General features: G+C 36.4%; 1 protein-coding gene across 1 annotated transcript in view; it reads right to left on the reverse strand.

Moving 5' to 3' along the window:
* The window catches only part of NRXN3 (neurexin 3), a 1,550,407-nt gene that overhangs the window by 376,937 nt on the left and 1,151,884 nt on the right, over positions 1-21,586 (reverse strand). Inside the window, exon 16 of the mRNA XM_070753995.1 lies at positions 14,464-14,645. Coding sequence (XP_070610096.1) covers positions 14,464-14,645 — 182 coding nt within the window. The remainder of the gene's footprint in view (positions 1-14,463; positions 14,646-21,586) is intronic.

Below are 21,586 nucleotides of genomic sequence, written 5' to 3' on the forward strand. Positions count from 1 at the left end.
CCGAGAGACAGCGCCAAGGAACGGGCCTGTCCACGCTGTCTCTCGGGGCTTTCGTGCTGAGTCGGGGAGCGAGTTCGCTCCCGGACTCAGCACGAAAGCCCCGAGTGACAGCGCCAAGGAACGGGCCTGTCCACGCTGTCTCTCGGGGCTTTCGTGCTGAGTCGGGGAGCGAGTTCGCTCCCGGACTCAGCACGAAAGCCCCGAGTGACAGCGCCAAGGAACGGGCCTGTCCACGCTGTCTCTCGGGGCTTTCGTGCTGAGTCGGGGAGCGAGTTCGCTCCCGGACTCAGCACGAAAGCCCCGAGAGACAGCGCCAAGGAACGGGCCTGTCCACGCTGTCTCTCGGCGCTTTCCAGCTGAGTCGGGGAGCGAGTTCGCTCCCGGACTCAGCTGGAAAGCGCCGAGAGACAGCGTGGACAGGCCCGTGCGGCGAGAATGAACGGCGTGGGCGGGCGAAGGGCGGAGGAGTTTGCGTGGGCGGTGGGGAAACTCCTCGCTGACGCCAGCAAGAGGGGGAAGACTCAGGGAAGCCGCCCAGCAGCTGATCTCCCGGTTGCCATCTACGCATGCGTGCCCACGGGCACGCATGCGTAGATGGTATTTTGACTTCCGGGTTGAAAAATAGCGAAGTACCCTGTTCGCAATGGTTGGGGACGCAATAAACGGGGGATCACTGTACTTATATTTGGGTACATAGTTCACAGTTTATAATTTGCAGCCGAGAAAAAAAACAACCCTCAAAACTCAAGTTCTTATTTAATTGACACTACTATTAAGGAATGTCACACAACAGTACATAATATTTCACATCTTTGATTTATAACTTATTACATTTCCCAAGGGGATAGCAGTTCAAGGATCACTCCAAAACCTGGCTTTCTTTTTTCATAAACAACTACTCCAATTTATCAGCCTTTATTGACCTTGGTAATAATTCAGCCATGGAGTTTCTATTGCTATTTACCCATCAAAGGAGCATTAAGAAGTTATCTCCATTCAGCAATTGGAAACACTGGGATTTAGTATATGATATCTATTGGAGAGTTGGTTAATGAAGTGCCATATGAATGCACAGAGCATCCATGCTGGTTGACTACAGCTGGGGATCAGAAATCCATCATATTTAGCTATAGGGCTTCACAGAGTTATTTCTTGCACTGCTGCACAGTGTGCTCTACACTTTGTATACTAGCAGCAGGAAAGGAAAGGAAAGAAAGGAAAGGAAAGTAAGAAAAAAGATGGGATTGAAGTATGCAGAGTAAGCAAGACAATTTGATGTTAGTTCAGCTGTAATGAAGAATTGGAAGGGGATAGACTTTGCATACCCAATTAACAATCTTATTCCTAAAACAGGAAAAACTTTCCATTCTAAATAGATTATGTGCACAATTAGCTAATAAAATTGGAAACAAATACACACTTTTCAAGCTTTAATAGATTATTTTCACAAATATTGTGCTATTTTAAATAGGGTATTTGTTTGTTTGTTTGTTTGTTTGTTTTATTGATTTATTGATTTATTGAATTTTTATGCCGCCCTTCTTCTTAGACTCAGGGCGGCTTACAATATACTATTAGCAATAGCACTTTTTAACAGAGCCAGCATATTGCCCCCACAATCCGGGTCCTCATTTTACCCACCTCGGAAGGATGGAAGGCTGAGTCAAACTTGAGCCAGTGATGAGATTTGAACCACTGACCTGCAGATGTAGCAGTCAGCTTTAGTGGCCTGTAGTACTGCGCCACCTCGGCTCATTATATAGAGGTTCTCAGGTTTTCCATAATTACCTGCCTATTATCTTGTTAATGTCATTGCAATGCCAGGTTCCAGGCCTTTTAAAAAGTCTGCAAAGATTTAAGTGTCCTGAATGTCTTTGTGTCTAGTTTTCTTTTATTAGCCCACTCTGTGGATATGCCATTGAAAATGGTAAAAATAAAAAATGATATTTGAATAGTTTAATTGTCATTAAAGCAACTAAAATTTATCTCACTCTCCCAAAAATAAAGTGGGGGGTATGATGTAAAAAAATAATTTTACAGAATGAGGGCTAAACAAATGACCTTTTCTTGGTTCTCCATGATGGTAAAGTTTTGCTATCACACTAATATAATAGTGTGTTTTTAAATTGAAATATACTGGGAAACATGCAATAGATTTGGGAATAATTCTGATGCAAATTGGTAGGGATGTTGCCATGGGAAACAAGGAAGATAACCTGCTCTTGCTAAGAATCTTATTGTGTAAGTTTGTGCCTGGAAAGGAATTAAAGGTAGAAGAAAGGTGATCCTCAGAAATACATGCTACCCCCTCTCCTTTTACTTACAGAAGAGACTGAAGAACTTGCCATTCTGAAAAAGAAGTCATGGCAGCAATACTATACAACCGACCCAACCTTAGCAAACACACCAAGACGGGAATAACAAGAATCATGGATCTTATCAACCTTTACCCAAGCACATAATTTCAGTTCTACAGACAAATATATAGCAATAGCAATAGCACTTGGACTTTCACAGTACTTTACAGGGCTTTACAGCCCTCTCTCTGAGACACTGCAACCATACTGTGTGAATCAGTTGTTAGGCATCTGAATGTAAAGCATGTGGCCATGGGGATGTTGCAACAGTCCTGTGAGAAATGGTCATAAGCAGCGGTGGGAAATGTCATTCTGGTTGCGGAAATGCGCAGCTCCATTACTGGCCACTGTGCACGTACCATGCTCTGGCCGTGTTGCCTGCTCTCTGCCCTCCCACGCTGCAGGCATCTCTCGGCCCACATGGCAATGGCTCCCCAAACAAGTCGTGACCTTGTCAAGGCCACAACTTGTTTGGGGCACCATCGCCATGCCAAGAGATGCCTGTGGTGCGGGAGAGCAAGGAGCAGGCTGCACGGCCAGATCTCAGGGCCACCTGGTCTGCAAACCGCATACCATCTACTCAGCGTGGCCCCTTCGTGAGCAAGGTGGAGGAGGCCCCAAAAGGTAAGGAGCAGGCCGAACGGCCCACGAATGCTGTAGCTGCTGTGAGTGGCAGGGCAAGGGGGGGGTCGAGCAGGGTAGAAGCTGCAGGTGGGAGAGGGGGTGTGAGCAGCAGAGCAAATGGCAGGGCAGGGAAGGGGGGTGAGCAGTGGAGCTGCTGTAAACAGCAGGGCGAGGGGGCAACAACAGAGCAGGTCACTTACCTTATCTTCGGCCTTTTTTGCGAAATAAAAAAGCTGATAATGGGCAAAATCTCATATGTGCAAGCATTCTCACGCAACATTTGGCTTCTGCACATGTGCAGGAAGCTGAATCACATGTTCAGAAGTGCTGGGCGATGGTGGCCCACTGCTGGTCATAAGTCACTTTTTCAGTGATGTTGTAACATTGAACAGCCCCTTATCATACTGTTGTAAAGCAAGGACTTCAGAAACATACACCCAGGAAAGACTAGATAGTTAGCCTGAAGAGGAGGGAATAATTAGCTTAGTGAATGCAACCTGGAAAGACTAAAGTAGATAAAAGGCAAAGCTTTCCAGTTAACAGAAAAATATTTCTAAATAACAAGAAAAGGGGAGAAGACAGGGTTTTATTCCAGCAGCAAACTATTCTGCTAATATTCCTCGCAGCAACTATAAGGGAAAGGAACAACTTGGGAGGGATTTGGATCATTTGGGACACTTAGCCACTGTAGATAGCATGAAGCTTTACTCCTCATGGAACTAAACTCTCCAGGGTATTTGGCTGATAGTGGATCATAGCTTACATAGCCAAGAAGAGGAGGAGAAATAGGACTTGGATAAGCCAGGATGAAGATTTCAAGAAGGATCAAGCAGCCAAAAAAGAGAGGGAGACAAGCTGCTGCATAAACCCTTTGCAAAGCCAGGTATTGTTTTGAGCATTTTTACCAAGGTAGCAGTAATTTATATTGTTTGAATATATACAGTATGCTGAATGTTTGAAATATGATGGTGTCTTTAAGGCAGTCCCCAACCTTTTGGCTACTCCATGGGCAAAGGTTTTTCTGTGGACCAGAGAGGGTATGGTCAAGGGTGGGCTGCTGCCTGGATGTGGGGAAGGCAGTGGGGTAGCAAAAATGGAGCTCCACCCCATTTGCATTGAAAGATGTTGAAAGGAAATGCAGGGCATCCTGCATAATCCACACCCACAGTGTGGTAGTAAAAGTTTTGGTAGCCCTTCACTGGGCATGGTGTTGTGTGTTGCCTACATCCCACAGATGGGGCTTCGCTTGTTTGTGTGGCCCAGTAGATGGCATGCAACAGACTAGTGCTGGTCCACAGACCAGGATGGATGGGGGTTCGGGACCCTACTTTAAGGAGTGTGCTCCAGCTGTTGGAGGAAAGAGGCAAAGACATACCACTATCTCAGCCATGTACCCAGAACATCAGTCAATCTCACAGAGGTATTCATTCCCATTAATTTCAAAAGCTTCTGTCAAAATTGTTCTGGTTACTTTGTAACATATTATAAAATTCATTTAAGCTATGTGGTTACTGTTTTATTTTAATGCAAATACTGTAGTTCCTGTCCATTCACAACTATGAATGTATTTTTTTTAATTGAATGGATTAATTGAACTGAATTGTAATTTTAAATTCCCCCTGGCTATTTGAGTGTTAAGCAAGTTAAGCAGGAAGCTTGTTTAAAGTGAATTGGATATAAACTGGAGAGATGCTGTTTTAGGAGATCCACACCAACATCTGTGCTTCGCAACTGGACCAGAAGCTAAATCTCGTTTCATTTCTGGCAATTACATTAGCCTTTACTTATCAAAGGATAGCAAGAAAACTTAAGAGTAAAGGACAGAAATTGATGGGGAATAGTTTCATTTATGTTTCCTCTATGCTGAATTGTGTTTGGTAATCAACACAATGAATAATATCCAAATAAAAGGAATTAAACATATTAATGTAAAGAATGACAATTTGTTTTAATTAAAAGATTCTCTTACATAATGATAGAAAGCAAACAAATGATTTTGGCTTGTATCTTTTAACAATGCATTTGAAGCTGTAAATTCTACTAGTGTCTCTTAAGGTAGCTTGCATACTATAGGTTATAAATCAGATAGGGATCATATATATTTTGCTGTCAGTTCTACACATAATTCATTACTGAATGTACATCTTAAAACTTTATTTTAAATCTAAATATGAAGGTTATATGAGATTTCTTGTTAACAAAATCTAGAATGTACTAGGAAGGGTTTATACATCCTGATCTAGCAAGTACTAGGAAGGGTTTATACAAGCACGATTTATCATAAAGGGCTGACTTTGAATCCATTAATAAAACATAAAGAAAAATGCTGTGCATTTAGTTAGACAGAGAGGAAGACCTTTTTAGTGATTATTTAGCATTATTAGTGATTCCTTTTCTTTTCATTTTCTCAAAAATTCAAGGTTTACAATTGTTTACTAGTTTCAAACATATGTAAGGGCTTAGTCATATTTTGAATTATATAGTTCAATATATAATTGATCTTTAACTCCTTTTCATTGGATAGCATTGTCATCTATCTCTTTTATTGTTCGATTTGATTTGGACATTTTAGCATTTGTAATTAGGTAACTTAGCAAAGATCATGACTTGATAATGTATGCATTGAATAAAAATAAATTATGCAATATTATGTATTGGAAGTTCTTGATAAATCTGACCCCACCATATTAAAAAAAAGTTAGGCTTTTATGGTCTCTTTTGAATATAATATCTGAACATTGGCAAGTTACTATGTTCATTTTGGTCCATTACAAGGTATCCAGAGCAACAAATGTCAGACTAAGAATATCAAGATATATATCTTAAGATTTTCACAGAGTTCACAGATGGCTCCATTTAACATTAGTAATGGATAACATTACTACTTTAAAAAATAAAGGCTCAACGCAGATAATTTAAACTATGAAGTATTATTTATTTATTTAAAAAACTTTTAAAATAATTATTATGAATTATTTTAATTGTTTTTCTGGGAAAGTTTCCCACATTCAGAAATGTTTCATTATCAGAGAAGGAGCTTTTAAAATAATCCCTTTTTCTAAGGTCAAAAATTTGCCATTACAGCCATTTTATCATGACTCTTTATTAAAAGTTGTCAGAATGCACTGATGCATAAAAGAATGAAATAAGGAATTGAAGAATCTGGTACCTAAACACCATTAGAAAGCCATTTTAGTATCCATATGTCACATTTTCAGAGACATAATGTTCATATTGTTAGCTTTGAATTACATTAATTGCAATCAACACAATTTACTCAAATATACTATAATTATTATAATTATAATTACATTATGATTTGCACAATGTCATTTTATTTTATATTTGGACTCTTTTGGACAAAAGTTACTTGACATATTAATTATGTTTTGGAAGACTCATTGGCTTTTGTAAATATTCAAGCTGAGCTACATGTCAAAAATAACACTAACACAAGTTAAATTGTTACTGTATACAAACAGAATTAGGTATAAATGATGCCATGATGGATGGATACTCATTAGCCATCAATGGCAGAATGTGCTGATATTTTTCTTTTACTGAACAAGTATTTTTCCCACTGGGAATACTGATTAGAAAACTATTTGACCTAATCTAATTAACATGTCTGATTTCCTATACATTTCTATTGTTTTGTGAGTTTTTCTTTCCTCTTCTTTCCTTTATATATATGGAGTCAATCAATTTCTATCCTTCAAGAAAGTGAAATGCTGGACAATTCAAAATAATTCTCCTAATTCTCCTGCATGAACTCAGCCTATGGGGTTATGGTTATAGTTAAGAAAGAAATCAAGAAAATTGGATTAATTCCTTATGCTATGATTTCCATGTGCCCATGTTAAATATGTAAGCAACAAAGATGGAAAAATCAAGGAAACAATTGTTCCACTAAAGGGAGAAGATAGCAAGAATGTGACAGGAGAGCTGCTTAAATCATTCTATTTTTATGCAAAAGAAAAAAATAATCTTACCTATGAAAAGCAATAACATAGAAGATATACGAGGAATATATGTCAAAAAAGGTAAGACAATGGTAAGAGAACACCTATCCACTCTAGATCACATTGTGGCGCTTGCGGGTTGAAAGGATTAGCCGGTGACATCACTATTGCCCTGAGGACACCCAGTTGGTCATGTCTGGTCGCATAGCAGCACTCGGGCTCCAAATGCAGGCTTGCTAACCTCCAGCCCAGTTTCCTAACTGTACAAGCCACCAATGCACTCTGGATGAATTCAAATTGTTAGCACCAAATGGATTACATGCCTGGTCCCTGAAGGGGCTGGCAGATGTGACCTCAGAACCATTGAACATAATCTGTTAAACCTCCTGAAGCACCAGGGAATTACCAGCAGACTGGAAATGAGCAGATGCAGTTCCAATCTTTAAAAAAAAAGGAGTGGGGGAGGAATGGATCCAATAAATTATTGACCACTGTATTTTTGGAATATAAGATGCACTTTTTTCCTTCCTTCTACGGAGAGGGTTGGCATACAAATCTAACAAACAAACGAATGAATGAACAAACAAACAAACAAACAAACAAATAAATAAATAAATAAATAAATAAATAAAAGAGGCTGATAATTTGGGTGTGTTTTATACTCTGAATGTAGCCTTTTTTTCAGCCCTAACTAGCTGCTACTGATCTTCCCAGCTCTAACCTTGCAGGCTCTTTCATTGTTTCTCTCTGCAAAGAATGTTTTCCAAGCCCTAAGTCTTTGTAGGGTTTTTTTATTACTCTAACTTACTCTGAATAAGTTTCTTTCCAGCCCTAGCCAGATGCTAACGATATTCCAGCTCTTACCGGCTTGCATGCTCTTTCATTGTTACTCTCTGCTAAGAATGTTTCCAAACCCTGTCTTTGTAGTTTTTTTAAAAATTCTCTTCTTGCTCCGAATGTTTCTTTCCAGCCCTAACAATGTTCCCAGTTCTTACCAGCTTGCAAGCTCTCTCATAGCTACTCTTTGTAAAGAATGTTTTCCAAGCCCTAAGTTTTTGCAGGATTTTTTTTTCATTGCTCTACTTGCTCCGAATGTTTCTTTCCAGGTGCTAATGATGTTCCCAGCTCTTAATGGCTTGCAAGCTCTTTCATTGTTACTCTTTCTGAATAAGGTTTTTTTTAAAGCCGTAAGCAGGGAATAAAATAATGTGCTGAAGCTGACCAGACTAAGGACTCTAGCCAGATGAATATCTGGTAATAATTTTATTTTTATTATTATTATTATTATTATTATTATTATTATTATTATTATTATTATTATTATTATTATTTTATTATTATTATTATTGTTATTATTGTTATTATTGTTGTTATTGTTGTTATTGTTATTATTATTGTTATTGTTGTTATTATTATTATTATTATTATTATTATTATTATTATTATTAATTAGACTTATATGCTGCCCCTCTCCGAAGACTCGTGGCAGATTCTTTTCCCTATTTCCTCCCCAAAAACTAAGCTGCATCTTATACACCAGTGCGTCTTATACTCCGAAAAATACCGTAATCAGCCTGACATCAATATCTGGGAAACCTGGAAAAGAAAATCAAGCAGTGGATTTGCAAGCACCTAGAAACAAGTAAAACTATTTTTAGAAGCCAACATAGATGTGTTAAAAACAGATCATGTCAAAAAAAATGTTATTGTCTTTTTTTTTATGAAGTGACTAAATTAGTAGAACAAGGAACTATTATGGACCTAGTTTACTTCTGTGCAGTGCACAGAAGTCAAAGCCCTTCTATGGGGTTATGTTTCATAATTTAAAATCTGGGCTTTTTCTTCCAATCTTTCTCCAGTAAGGCTTGCAGGCACACAGATTTGTTTATATAGCCATTTGCTATAAACCAGGAATTTCAGGTTTTTATCTTACCAGATTCAGTCATTAAAACCTTTTGTAGAATCGGGACTCATCTATTTCCTTTACAAATCTTGAAAGAATAGTTTTAAATAAATACTTAGATGATAGGCAGAGATGTAAAGTTCTAGAAACCAAGGAAAAGGTTTGTATCTCCTTAGATGTCAGCAGTACAATCTCTTTCATAAGCCACAGATGTCCTGCTGAATCCTTGTTTTATTTTCTGCGAGCAATTATTGTTTCTTGTAGATCAAACATTACTATTGGTACAGTTAAGGTGCAGTAGAGTGCACTAAAGGGAATGCATATATAGAAGCACTTTCGGTAAGTTCAACATTTATGGAGACAGAGATGGCTTGGGATAAAAAAAAAGAAGTCTTCAACAGCTGTTACATTAAATTCAGGAAGAAAAAATGGGAAATTGTCATGCATTGATTCTCTTGGGTATGAGAGGAAGGAGACAAAAATCGCAATAGAATAGAATAGAATTATTTATTGGCCAAGTGTGGTTGGACACACAAGGAATTTGTCTTGGCGCATATGCTCTCAGTGTACATAAAAGAAAATATAGATTTGTCAAGATACATGTGGTACAACCAGGGGTGGGCTACTGCCTGGATGTGGGGGGGGGGAACGCTGTGGGATAGTAAAAAATGGAGCTCCACCCCAGAGCCCACAGTGTGGTAGTAAAAAGCCATTCACTGGGTACAATACTTAATGATTGTCATAGGGGTCAAATAAGCAATGAAGAAACAATCAATATTAATAAAAATCTTAGGATACAAGCAGCAAGTCCTAAGTGGGAGGAAATGGGTGATAGGAATGATGAGAAAAAAACTAGTAGAAATAGAAGTGTAGACTTAGTAAAAAGTTTGACAGCATTGAGGGAATTATTTGTTTAGCAGAGTGACGGCATTCGGGGAAAAAACAGTTCTTGTGTCTAGTTGTCTTGGTGTGCTGTGTTCTGCCATGACGTTTTGAGGGTAGGAGTTGAAACAGTTTATGTCCAGGATGTGAGGGGTCAGTAAGTATTTTCATTACTTTAAACTATAAAGTTGTATTCCAATAATCTTATGGAATTTGTTTCTAGGCTTGGCCCATCTTGAAAGACTGATATCAGTTTACCTCCAGAGACATATCCATTCCTCTCCCTAGGTGGAACAATACCAATATAGCACTGTACCCTTAAAATACATTTAATCCCGCCTAACTATTAACACCAACTGATGATGAACTGAATCATTCTGTAGGTATGCCATCCATTCTCTCTCTCTCTCTCCTTTTCTATCTTTCTCTCCCTCTCTCCCTCTTTCCTTCTCTTATTCCATCCCTCTATTTGTGCCTGTGTGTGAGAGAGATACGTACAAAACAGATGCTTGAGCACATAAATCTCTGAGTATTTAAATGAATGCAAAAGGATTTTTCATAAATTATAGTCATGAAAAAATTAATAAGATTTTTTTGTATTCACTTTATTCATACTCATATAAGAAAATATGTGTTATAATAAGTGTCCTGAGAATCCCTGGAACTGCCATGGGAGACATTATCAGAGGAATACCAAATAGGAATTGGAAATTTCTATCATATTATTATATGTTTTTAATATGTTTGATTATAAGAGAATATGCCTGGGTATTTGTATGTGTCTTTATGTATGAGATTCATTATTTCATTTTGCTCCAAATGTCATAGAAATTCTCAATCTGAGTTTTTAAAAAATGTATGCAATCAATAAACAGTAAATACTAATACAGCAAGAAAGACTAAACTGAAGCAAATCCATAAATTGTTACTGCAAAAAAGGGAGATGTCTGGGCAGATGTAGACTAAAACTCATTTATAAGGACAAAGACATGAAAATCAAGATAACAGTTCCAATGTTGTAAAACTGATTATAGGAAAACATGTATTACTGATAGGAAGCAAATCAAATAAGATTGCAGGAAGATAGCATTATTTTGTGTTTATTTCATTAAGCTTGAAAATTGCTCACCAAAGCCAACAATTCATTCAATGATATTTGAGAATGGAATTAAAATTAGAGTGTTATTAAACAATGTGGTATTAAAAGGCTGACAATTCAGAAAACCTCATAGGACAATGCCCTGTATCGAAGGATCCAATTTCACTCTTGTCAAGAGTGAAATTGTCAGGTGCAAGAGAACTTGTCAAGTGCTAATATTAGGGAAGGTCCTGTGCTAAATATTCAAGAACTTAGTTTCTTATGATAACGGGTGATCATCATAACTTGATGATCTTGTTCATGAACAAAGAATTGGTTCTCCGTATACCCCAAAATATTTAGTAAGCTAAAAATGCAATTGAATTATGACTAATAAACAGTGTAATATAGCACCATTGTAATCTTATTATGAAATCCAACCTGGCCAGCACTTTAAAATCAGGTGTAGTTTCCAAACATTGATGAAGAACAAACATAAGCAGAGCAGAGCACAATAATCTAAAAAGAGATTTTGAAATTATCAACTCTTTTTTACTTGAACTCCAAAAACACTGTTGCAGCTGGGTATTTCTATATATTTCAGGAACCATGCCAGATTCAAGAACACCCATGTATACATTAAATGTTTATACTAAGTAATATAGTATCTTGAATCTTAGCTACTCTTGCATTTAATTTGGGGAATTCTAAAATAATTGTATGCATGCAAGATTTTTTGAGGAAATCAAACACAGGAGTAGTAAGAATGACATGTTAAAAAGATAGCAAGGAGATGCTATAGTTTTTGCATTTCCCCCCCTCAATATTTGGCTTACACAATAAATCATAAATTGGTTCCTTATTCAGCACCATAAAAACATATTAAGAACAAAGTTAAAATAGGGAAGAAAATGGTAAATGAACACCTGTCTACCTAGACAAGTTCAAATCACCAGGACAGATGGATTACACCCCAAGATTCTGAAGGAACTGGCAGATGAGATCTCAGAACCACTGAACTATATCTTTCAAAGATCTTGGAGCACTGGTGAACTGCCAGAAGACTGGAAAAGAACTGATGTAGTTCCATCTTCAAATAGATCCAGGAAACTATAGACCTATCAGTTTGACCTCTAGAAAAGATAATCAAGCAACAAACACCTAGAAGCAAACCAAGTATTAACCAAAAGCCAACATGGGTTTGTCAAAAACAGATCATGCCAGACTAATCTTATTGCATTCTTTGACAAAGTGACTAAATTAGTGGACCAGAGGAATGTTGTCGATATAATTTACTTGGACTTCAGTAAGGCATTTGATAAAGTAAAGCATAACCTACTACTAGATAAAGCAAAAAAATGTGGGTTGGACAGTAACATCACCAGATGGATTTGAAATTGGCTAACTAACCACACTCAACCTGTGGTGCTCAATGGAACTACATCTACATGGAGGAAAGTATGCAGTGGAGTACCCCAAGGCTCTGTTTTAGGCCCAGTACTCTTTAATATCTTCATCAATGACTTGGACGAGGGGATAGATGAGGAACTCATCAAATTTGCAGATGACACCAAACTGGCGGGAATAACTAACACCCCAGAATACAGATTCAAGATACAGAAGGATCTTGATAGACTTGAACATTGGACGTTATCTAACAAAATTAAATTCAATGGTGGAAAAAAGTATGGTTTACATTTAGGCAAGAAAAACAAAATGGACAGGTACGGTGTATGTGGTACCTTGCTCAAAATTAGTAACTCTGAGAGGGATCTTGGAGTCCTAGTGGACAACCATTTAAATATGAGCCAGCAGCTGCCAAAAAGGCGAACATAGTTCTAAGCTGCATTAACAGAGGGATAGAATCAAGATCACATGAAGTGTTAATACCACTTTACAATGTCTTGTTAAGGCCACACTTCGAATACTGCATTCAGTTTTGGTCACCATGATGTAAAAAAGATGAGGAAACTCAAAAAAGAATGCAGAGAAGAGCAACAAAATGACTAGGTGATTGGAGGCTAAAACATATGAAGAACAGCTGCAGGGACTGAATATGTCTAGTTTAATGAAAAGAAGAACTAGGGGAGAAATGATGGCAGATTCATTCATTCATTCATTTGGATTTCTAGGCCACCCTTCTCAAGAGGACTCAGTTTTCCAATGTCTCAGAGGTTGCCACAAAGAAGAGGGAGTCAAACTATTCTCCAAATAGTTTGGAGAATAGTCAACCTGAGGGTTGAACAAGAAGCAATGGGTGGAAATTAATCAAGGAGAGAAGCAACTTAGAACTAAGGAGAAATTTCCTGACAGCTTTCCTCCAGAAGTTGTGAATGTTCCAACACTGGAAGTTTTTAAGAAGATGTTGGACAACTATTTGTCTGAAGAGGTGTAGGCTTTCCTGCCTAAGCTGGGGGTTGGAAGAAAACCTTCAAGGTCCCTTCCAACTCTTCTATTCTATTCTATTCTATTCTATTCTATTTATCCTCCTTTATGTGTATCTTTGAGTCATTTTCAATTTTACCATTTTATGATTGGATATCCATTATGTCAATAAAATTGGAGAGTAATACCCAATTAAATCTATCTCAGGTTTATTGGACTTCAAATATCTCAGGAATATCAGATATTTTAGTTGAGAAATTTGAAAATTATACATGTCAGAAATCTAGGTAGCAACAGTCTGTACTAGTATATGGTTATATATTATATTATATTTATTAGATTTGTATGCTGTCCCTCTCCTCAGACTCGGTTGTTCAGAGTGAAATGTTAGCTTCCACCCTATTTAATTTCCCACTTCTTAAGACTATTCTAGCTTTTTAAAAAATGTTTCTTTTATAATATAATTAACAGTTCTCAATCAGGACCTATATGGTCATCTGGATATTCCAAGGGTGTGGAAAAAAAATACAATGAAAAAAATATATAAATGCTGTTCTTTTGATGGCAGAGAATGTCCATATCTGGTAATGGGATCTGGACAGTAGAACCTCAGGGGGGAAAAACAAATCATAAGAGTGTAATGGGCAAAGAGTTTGAAAAAAATTGGTCAGAATCTACAAAAGTATAAATGTATATTTTGTCCAATGAAAACTAGAGTTGACAATATTAAACAAGCAGACTTAAAGGCTTAATTATCTTTTGACTTGTCCAAGATACATTGTATGTACACTATGGAAAAAATAATTTCTTAATCATTGCCTAAGATTACATTTGTACATCTGGAACCAGTCCTGAGATCCAGACTACCTCCACCTTATTTGCCTTCCGGAAAGCAGTAAAGACCTGGCTTTTCCGAGAGACCTGGGGCCATTGATCTTATGGTGGTAACCAGCTATATCCAGCCATGAACGGTATGCAGAGGTTTCACTGTTTGTATTGTAAATAGTTTTTAAACTGTTTTTAGAGGGTTTTGTACTATTATTGATGTTTTATATTTTTGCTGTGAGCCGCCTAGAGTCCCTAGGGAGTTGGGCGGCATAGAAATTGAATGAATAAATGAATGAATTAATTAATTAATTAATTAATTAATTAATACTTATAAGTAGGATTTTGCTTTTGGTTTATTTTTGTCTGTTTTTTTAAGCTATTTAAATGAATTTGCATAGCCATTAAAACTGCAGGCAAAATGAAGGACAAAAGATCTGTACTTACTATATGAAGTTGTAAAAAGTCAGTAAGGCCTGGGGCGCTGTCAATCCGTACCAAGATGCCATCTTTGACTGTTGTGCTGAACCCAACAGCTAAGCGGTCTGTCCTTGTACTCGGTCTGTCATTTGCTGGCCAAGTATACAGGATGAGGCCTCCACTTTTCCCAAAGATATATGTGGCCCCAGCTGCAACACACACATAAAAATGATCATATAGCGGTAACTTAGCCAGTTATGTTAACATTTCAATTGCATCCAATAGTACTAGACCTAAGTGCAAGATTCCATTAGAGAAAGTTATGAAAGCCTTAGGGCTCTCTGTCAGTTTGAATTAAAGATGTGAACAAAATGAATTAATAACAAAGCAGATGCAAAGTATGAGCATTGATAGATTCAACTGCATAATAGCATAGGGCAGATAACACGTTATTTCTAAAAAGTTTCATCCACTGACAAACCATCAACTTAAGTTTCTTTTAGCTAAAAAACTCATTTTACATTTCTGGCAAATATATTTATGTAACCTTAAACCAAGTCTCCCCCCCTATAATTCCTGAAAAATTTATGAGTGTATGATCATCATCTTATATTGAGAAGAATAGCAGAAAATAGTATCAGTCTGTTAAAAATATGGGGAGAAGTGAGAGATGCAAATGATTATAGCCTTTAACATTAGCTATTGCCTGGGAGTAAAAAGTAAACTTTACAAAAAGGTTAGTAATAATAAGGTTCAATAACTTTGAAGGCAATATTAACTGATTATTTTACAGCCAGCTGATTTTAATCAGAACCAATAGAATCATAATCAATAGAACTACCAATAGAATTAATGACTTTTTTTATCCTGGCTCTAACTTTTTTTTAAAGTGTGGTTTCTGGATATGCCACAAAAGTGTTACACACAATCCTTATGGGAGGAAAGAAAAAAATATTTCAGTAGGGCTTTGGATGGACAACATTATAAAGTTGGTATTGTATTAGTTGTTTTAATCAAGAATCACAATTCTTCAAAATAATTGTTTTAAATTCAAAATTATTTTCTAGTCAAGTAAATATATTTCATTAATTTATCTTTTCTTCATTAAGCAGAGCATGGCCTGAGGTCGGGAAAAATAGAAAAAAATTTTTTTAACTAGGCAATAGAAAGGTTTCTGACCAGTAATTTCCTCTAAAATTAAATATAAGATATTGGGAAGAACATTTGCCTTACTGAAAGAATGTTATATACATTTCGATAATGTTTTAGAATTTATTAAATATTTCCCAAAAATTGCTAAAATGAATATTCATGCTGTGCCTGGGAATCTCAGTAAGTTTACATATGATTGGTAAGACAAATACAAGCAAATAAATGGCAGCTCCTTTCAAAGAAAGATATATTACATGACATAGGTTTTATTTTTCACATTCTGTTTAAGTCTGTTTCAGATGGATTTGGAGCCAGTCACCAAATAAAGAAAAATAGCCTCTTCAAAAAAGAAAGCTAGCAGGCATGACCAAGTGCCCACTGTTTTTTTAAATAGTTTTTATTAAATTTATATACATTAAAAAACAAATATCACATAACCAGTAAGTATGATTCATAAATATACACATCTAAACAAAAATACAAAAAAGAGAAAAAAGTAGAAAAATACAAAAAATGACAAAAAAATGACAAAGACATGCTGTCTATCTTGACAGTTCACCTTTTTTTTAGTGTATCTTACAGTACTAGATATCCACAATTTACATTCAGTTTTTGTATAAACCTATTTCTTAAACTCTATTCATATTGTTACCTATTATAATTTTTCTTAATATTATCTAATTTCTTCTAATTATTTCCCTTCTTTTTACAAACCCTTATTTATTTTTTTACTTTCTTTGCCATATAATTCTATATCCATTTAAACATAATTACATTCACTATGTACAGCTTCCTTTTATTTCCTTCTTTTTAACCAATCATAAAATACATTCCACACTTCATAAAATCTCAAGACTTCCTTATCATTTAGCTCCAGGATCATCTTGTCAAGTTCAACACATTCAAAGATTTTTTGTTTTGACAGTTCTATCTGTTGCCCACTGTTTCATTATTGTTTTACTTGCAAAACAAACAAAGAGCATCCACAGCACAGTTAAATACCTAAACCGCAGCATCTGTGGAAACCAGTCAGTTACACACAGAGACTAAAGTAAGATTGTGCATTCTATGTGTTTCAGAAGAACCGTGATTTCCAATGATTGGTACAGATAACTTAATTTTCTAAAAGACTGTAAAAACTTAGAATGGCTCATTAACAGAACAGCACAGTGGAAATATTCTGAAAATAAGCTAATGTTTTCTTTTTTAAAGAATAGAGCTTTAAAATTTGAAAAAAGCTACAGAATCTAATCTTCTGTTCTATGCGGGAATGCAATTCAAAGCACATTTATTTCATGTATTTGCTAAATTTATACCCCACTTTGCCAAGAGGTGCTTACAGTAACATATATAGTATCCCTTCTCTAATTTCCCCCAAAGAGCAATCATAACAATTCTTTAAATAAGATGGGCTGAGAATGACTGTTTCAAAATTATCCAATAAGCTTCCATGGCTGCCGATTTGCATGTCACAGATCATAGTCCAACACTTTATCCATTGATCTCTCAGGAGTACCGATGGGGTAGGGCAGAGATGGCGAACCTATGGCATGGGTGCCACAGGTGCCACACAGAGTCATATCTGCTGGCACGTGAGCTGTTGCCCTAGATCAGCTCCAATGTGCATATATGTGCTGGCCAGCTGATTTTAGCTTCCGCAGAGGCTCTGGCAGGGCATCTTTGGCTTCCAGAGAGTCTCCAGTGGGATGGGGGAGGACATTTTTACCCTCCCCAAGCTTCATGGAAGCCTTTGGATCCTATGGAGGGCAAAACACAAGCCTACTGGGTCCACCAGAAGTTGGGAAACAGGCTGTTTCTGGCCTTCAAGGGGCCTCCAGGGGTTAGAGAAATCTGTTTTTGCTCTCCCCAGGCATTGAATTATGGGTGTGTGCACTCATGCATGCATGATAGTGCACGCCCACGCTCTTTTGGCACCCAAAGAAAAAAAAGTTTGCCATTACTGGGATAGGGTATCAAAACATGCATCATATAAATCACACACATGTTAAAGGGGAGACTTGATATTGCCACTGTTCATCCACCCTCCATTAATAACCCAGACTTTCTGGATATATCTATTAACATTGCTCATGGTTTTGCCAATAGACTTCTGGCTATGGCTTATAAAGCCTACAGGGCATCAGACCACCTTCTGCCATATAAGCCCCAGTGACCAGTCAGGTCCCACAGAGTCGGCCTTCTCCGGGTCCCATCAAATAGAAAATGTTGTTTGTTGGGGCATAGGAGAAGAGCCTTCTCTGTGGGGGGAAGGGCCTCTGGAACCAACTTCCCCCAGAGATTATTATTCCTCCCCTCCTTGCCTTCCACAAGAACTTGAAGACCCATTTGTGCCTAGAGGCTTGGGCTAGTTATCTAGTGATCTAGCTGATGAATGGAATGCTTGATCATATGAACAAGAGTAATTGTTTTTTTTTAAACAAATTCGAACTTTAGACCTGTTAATTTATATTAATATTGGAATTAGGACATTGTTACTGTTTTTTATATGTTGTAAGCACCCCGAGTTCTCGGAGAGGGGCAGCATATAAATCAAACAAAAAAGCAAAACAAAAGAGCAAACAAACAAACAAACCCAGAATACTTCAAAAGAAGCAATGATGGACTAATGGTGGATTGCATGAAGAACTGAGCCAATAACGGAAGACCAGAGGAACCAACAAATAGATCAGATTTTCCCTCCGGATAAGGAGGGTTCCTGGCACAATTCACAGATGTTCTGTACAGTGGCTCAACCATAAAATAACAGTATTTGGCAGATTTTTATTGCTCTGGGAGTCAAGGGAAAGCAATTTCTCCCAAGCAATAGTTCAGGACCTTTAACAGAATACTAGGTTTGCATACTTAATTATTTTGCGAAAATAACATTTTGGCTATTAAAAACCTTCAGAAAGGTAAGTTTTATTTTGCACAATTTGAATTTCTTTCAATCCTTGGTTTTATGCAAGATTAAGGACTTAAAACTATTTTGGAATAAACAGTCAAGATGTGAACATTGATTTTGGAAAATTATAAATGGATTAAGAGGTCAAAGTATTTGAAATAAGATTTTGAATTATAAGAATCTTTTCTGTGGGATGTTTGGAATGCTATTTTAAAAATATGAAGATTTTAAGAATGGAAAAATGTTCATTACAAAAAAAAGACTTACAAATTGTTAAACGACCCTTGAGTTTTCAAGGACATGAACAGAGGAAACGTGGAATTCCAGCAGATATCCAGGAGATATGAGTAATTACTCAGTCATACAAAACAGATACATTAAAGTTGATAAAATAGCTCTTCTTCCTTCCCATATCTCATCTCTTCTTTATAAACAAATTTTAAGAACCTTGTTGAACAAACTTTATATACCTTTCCTTTTGCTGTTAAAAGAAGTTGAACTTTGAATAGTATTCAATAGTATTCAACGTTTATCTCTTTTCATTTTATTGTTGTTACTTCTCAGAAACTTCTTCATAAAGTTAACACGTATCTGTTGTAAATCCAAGATAAGAAAGTCATCCAAGTTACTCTTGTGGTTTTTTATTATTTGTATATGCCTTTTAATTAATAAGACATCAGCTGGTTTCATTTGTGTTAGTACTCTGTACAAGACAGTTGGGTGTGCAATATACAAACAAGTTAACAATGAATGTTTGTTTGTATTGAAGTACTCTAGCTTTAAGAGGTAGTGTTGCAAATTGCCATAAGGGGTAGCAAGAAAGCATGATTCTCTCTCTGTTCTTTCTAATAATTCACTGTGACTGATGTAGTAAGTTCTATGTGTTCGATGATAGTTTGATGTATGTGTAAGCTGTAATGTATGTCTGATATGTAAGACAAAGACAGGCTTGTAATATTATTATTGTATTGACTGATTTGAATGTGTATGACTAGACTGTTTAACATGACTGTGCTATTTCTAAAAGTAAACATTATTTTGTTGTAGTATTAGAGAAGATGATAAGTACTTGTCTTAATGAAGGCAGAATTATTTTATTTCTTTATATAATTTATTATTCCTTCTTATTTTCCTTGCTTCCTCTTTTTTCTTCCCTCCTTCCTTCTTTCCTTTCTCTGCATTTTCTATTTTTAATGCTTATATTTTTATTATTTGTATTAGTTTTTTATGTTTGTATCTGCTAACTTTAAAAATTACATTTTTAAAAAAATTATGAAGGCAATTCATTCCAAGGAAGTTTTCCATCAGAGATATCCACAGCAAAGCAGGATCAGATACTGCAAACATGTTCCTTGCCTATGTTTTGCCTATCAAAACATAGGCCAATCAGTAGAAATTGCAACATTATCTCAAATTAATACTTTATTGTTGCTGTTATTATTTATATTATTAATTATTATATTAGGGTAGTTTGCAATAATGAATTAAACTTGTGTTTTTCCATATGCAGACAATTCTTATAGGTCATTGACTGAATAAACTTTTAATGACTTTGCTCTTTGAATTATATTTATTATTATTCTATAACATGATGCATTGCACAATTTTAATTGCCTATAGTAGTATCACAGGATCCTGCTAGCAATGTAGTTCACCTTTTTATAAAACTAATCTCTTTTTTTCTTGCATGACCTTTCATATTTTAGTTCATTTTTCACTAGTAGCATAGAACTGGATTGTATAACTTATAATTGACATAAAAAAATGTCAGGCCTGTGTCAGATTCTTCCATTTCATACCACAAATTTTAGTCAACCTCTTATCATTTTATGCATTCACATACATGCAGAGACCTGGCAGAGGCCAAGAAATAGAAGAAAATGAAATTACAATTTTAATGCAGGAATGTAAGCTTCACCTTTGAAAATAATTCTTATCCCCTCCCTCTGATGAACACTCCCCTTCCAGGGAGCTACTTGGTTGCACACTGCATGTCAAGAGAATGGCAATTACATTCAATTATAATGACTAACCTGTCACGACATTTCAGTGCCAAGCAAGATGAAATCTGACAAGAAGATGCACAGGACTCTGTGAATCTATGAAAACATTAAAAGGGCCTACATCATATAGGAAATATTTGGAAAAGACAAATTGGATCTCCTATTTTATTCTTTCAACAAACCTCTGAGACAGCAAGAGTGATTGGCCGAAAGTCACCCAGTAAGTTCCATCTCTTTTTACAAAATAACAATGTTCTTCACATGTGAAAGAATAAATCAAAGAAGAAGACTTCAGAACAGCATACGTACTGTATTTGGAACAGCAACAAGAGATAAGGTCCTAGAGTTCTGGAAAACTTGGAAACCTGGCTTTGGTCATTGGCCTGGGGTTGATGCTTAATATTTTTCCTAGGCCACTATTTTGTATTCCTGATGTTGTAGTGTATTAGATCATTTTAATCTGGGCTGTCTGTCTTGCTTAATGTTTTTATGTTTGTTTGCTTTTTCCAAATTTTTATGCTATCATGTGCACTGGATTTGGGAAGCCAATAAAATAGTAATAACTTTGCCAGAATTTTGGATTCGACTGTTAAAAAAAAACTACTGGGACCATTAAGTTGAGATGGTTTAGAAAATAAGGGTTAAGGGTTAAGATTTTATATAACTTTAAGATCCAAACAGGCAAGCATCTTGTTCATAACATGACTGATAAAACAGGTATGGAAAAGAAGGTTGAACAAAAACGATTAGAAAAACTGATTAAGTACTTGTACATAAAACAGCAGTTTAATGTTTCCAAATGTAAAATAATGCACTTGGGGAAAAGGAATCCTCAATCTGAGTATTGTATTGGCAGTTCTGTGTTAGCAAATACTTCAGAAGAAAAGGATTTAGGGGTAGTGATTTCTGACAGTCTCAAAATGGGTGAACAGTGCAGTCAGGCGGTAGGGAAAGCAAGTAGGATGCTTGGCTGCATAGCTAAAAGTATAACAAGCAGGAAGAGGGAGATTATGATCCCGCTATATAGAATGCTGGTGAGACCACATTTGGAATACTGTGTTCAGTTCTGGAGACCTCACCTACAAAAAGATAT

The sequence above is a fragment of the Erythrolamprus reginae genome, chromosome 1 (assembly GCF_031021105.1).
Source record: "Erythrolamprus reginae isolate rEryReg1 chromosome 1, rEryReg1.hap1, whole genome shotgun sequence".
NCBI lineage: Eukaryota > Metazoa > Chordata > Lepidosauria > Squamata > Dipsadidae > Erythrolamprus > Erythrolamprus reginae.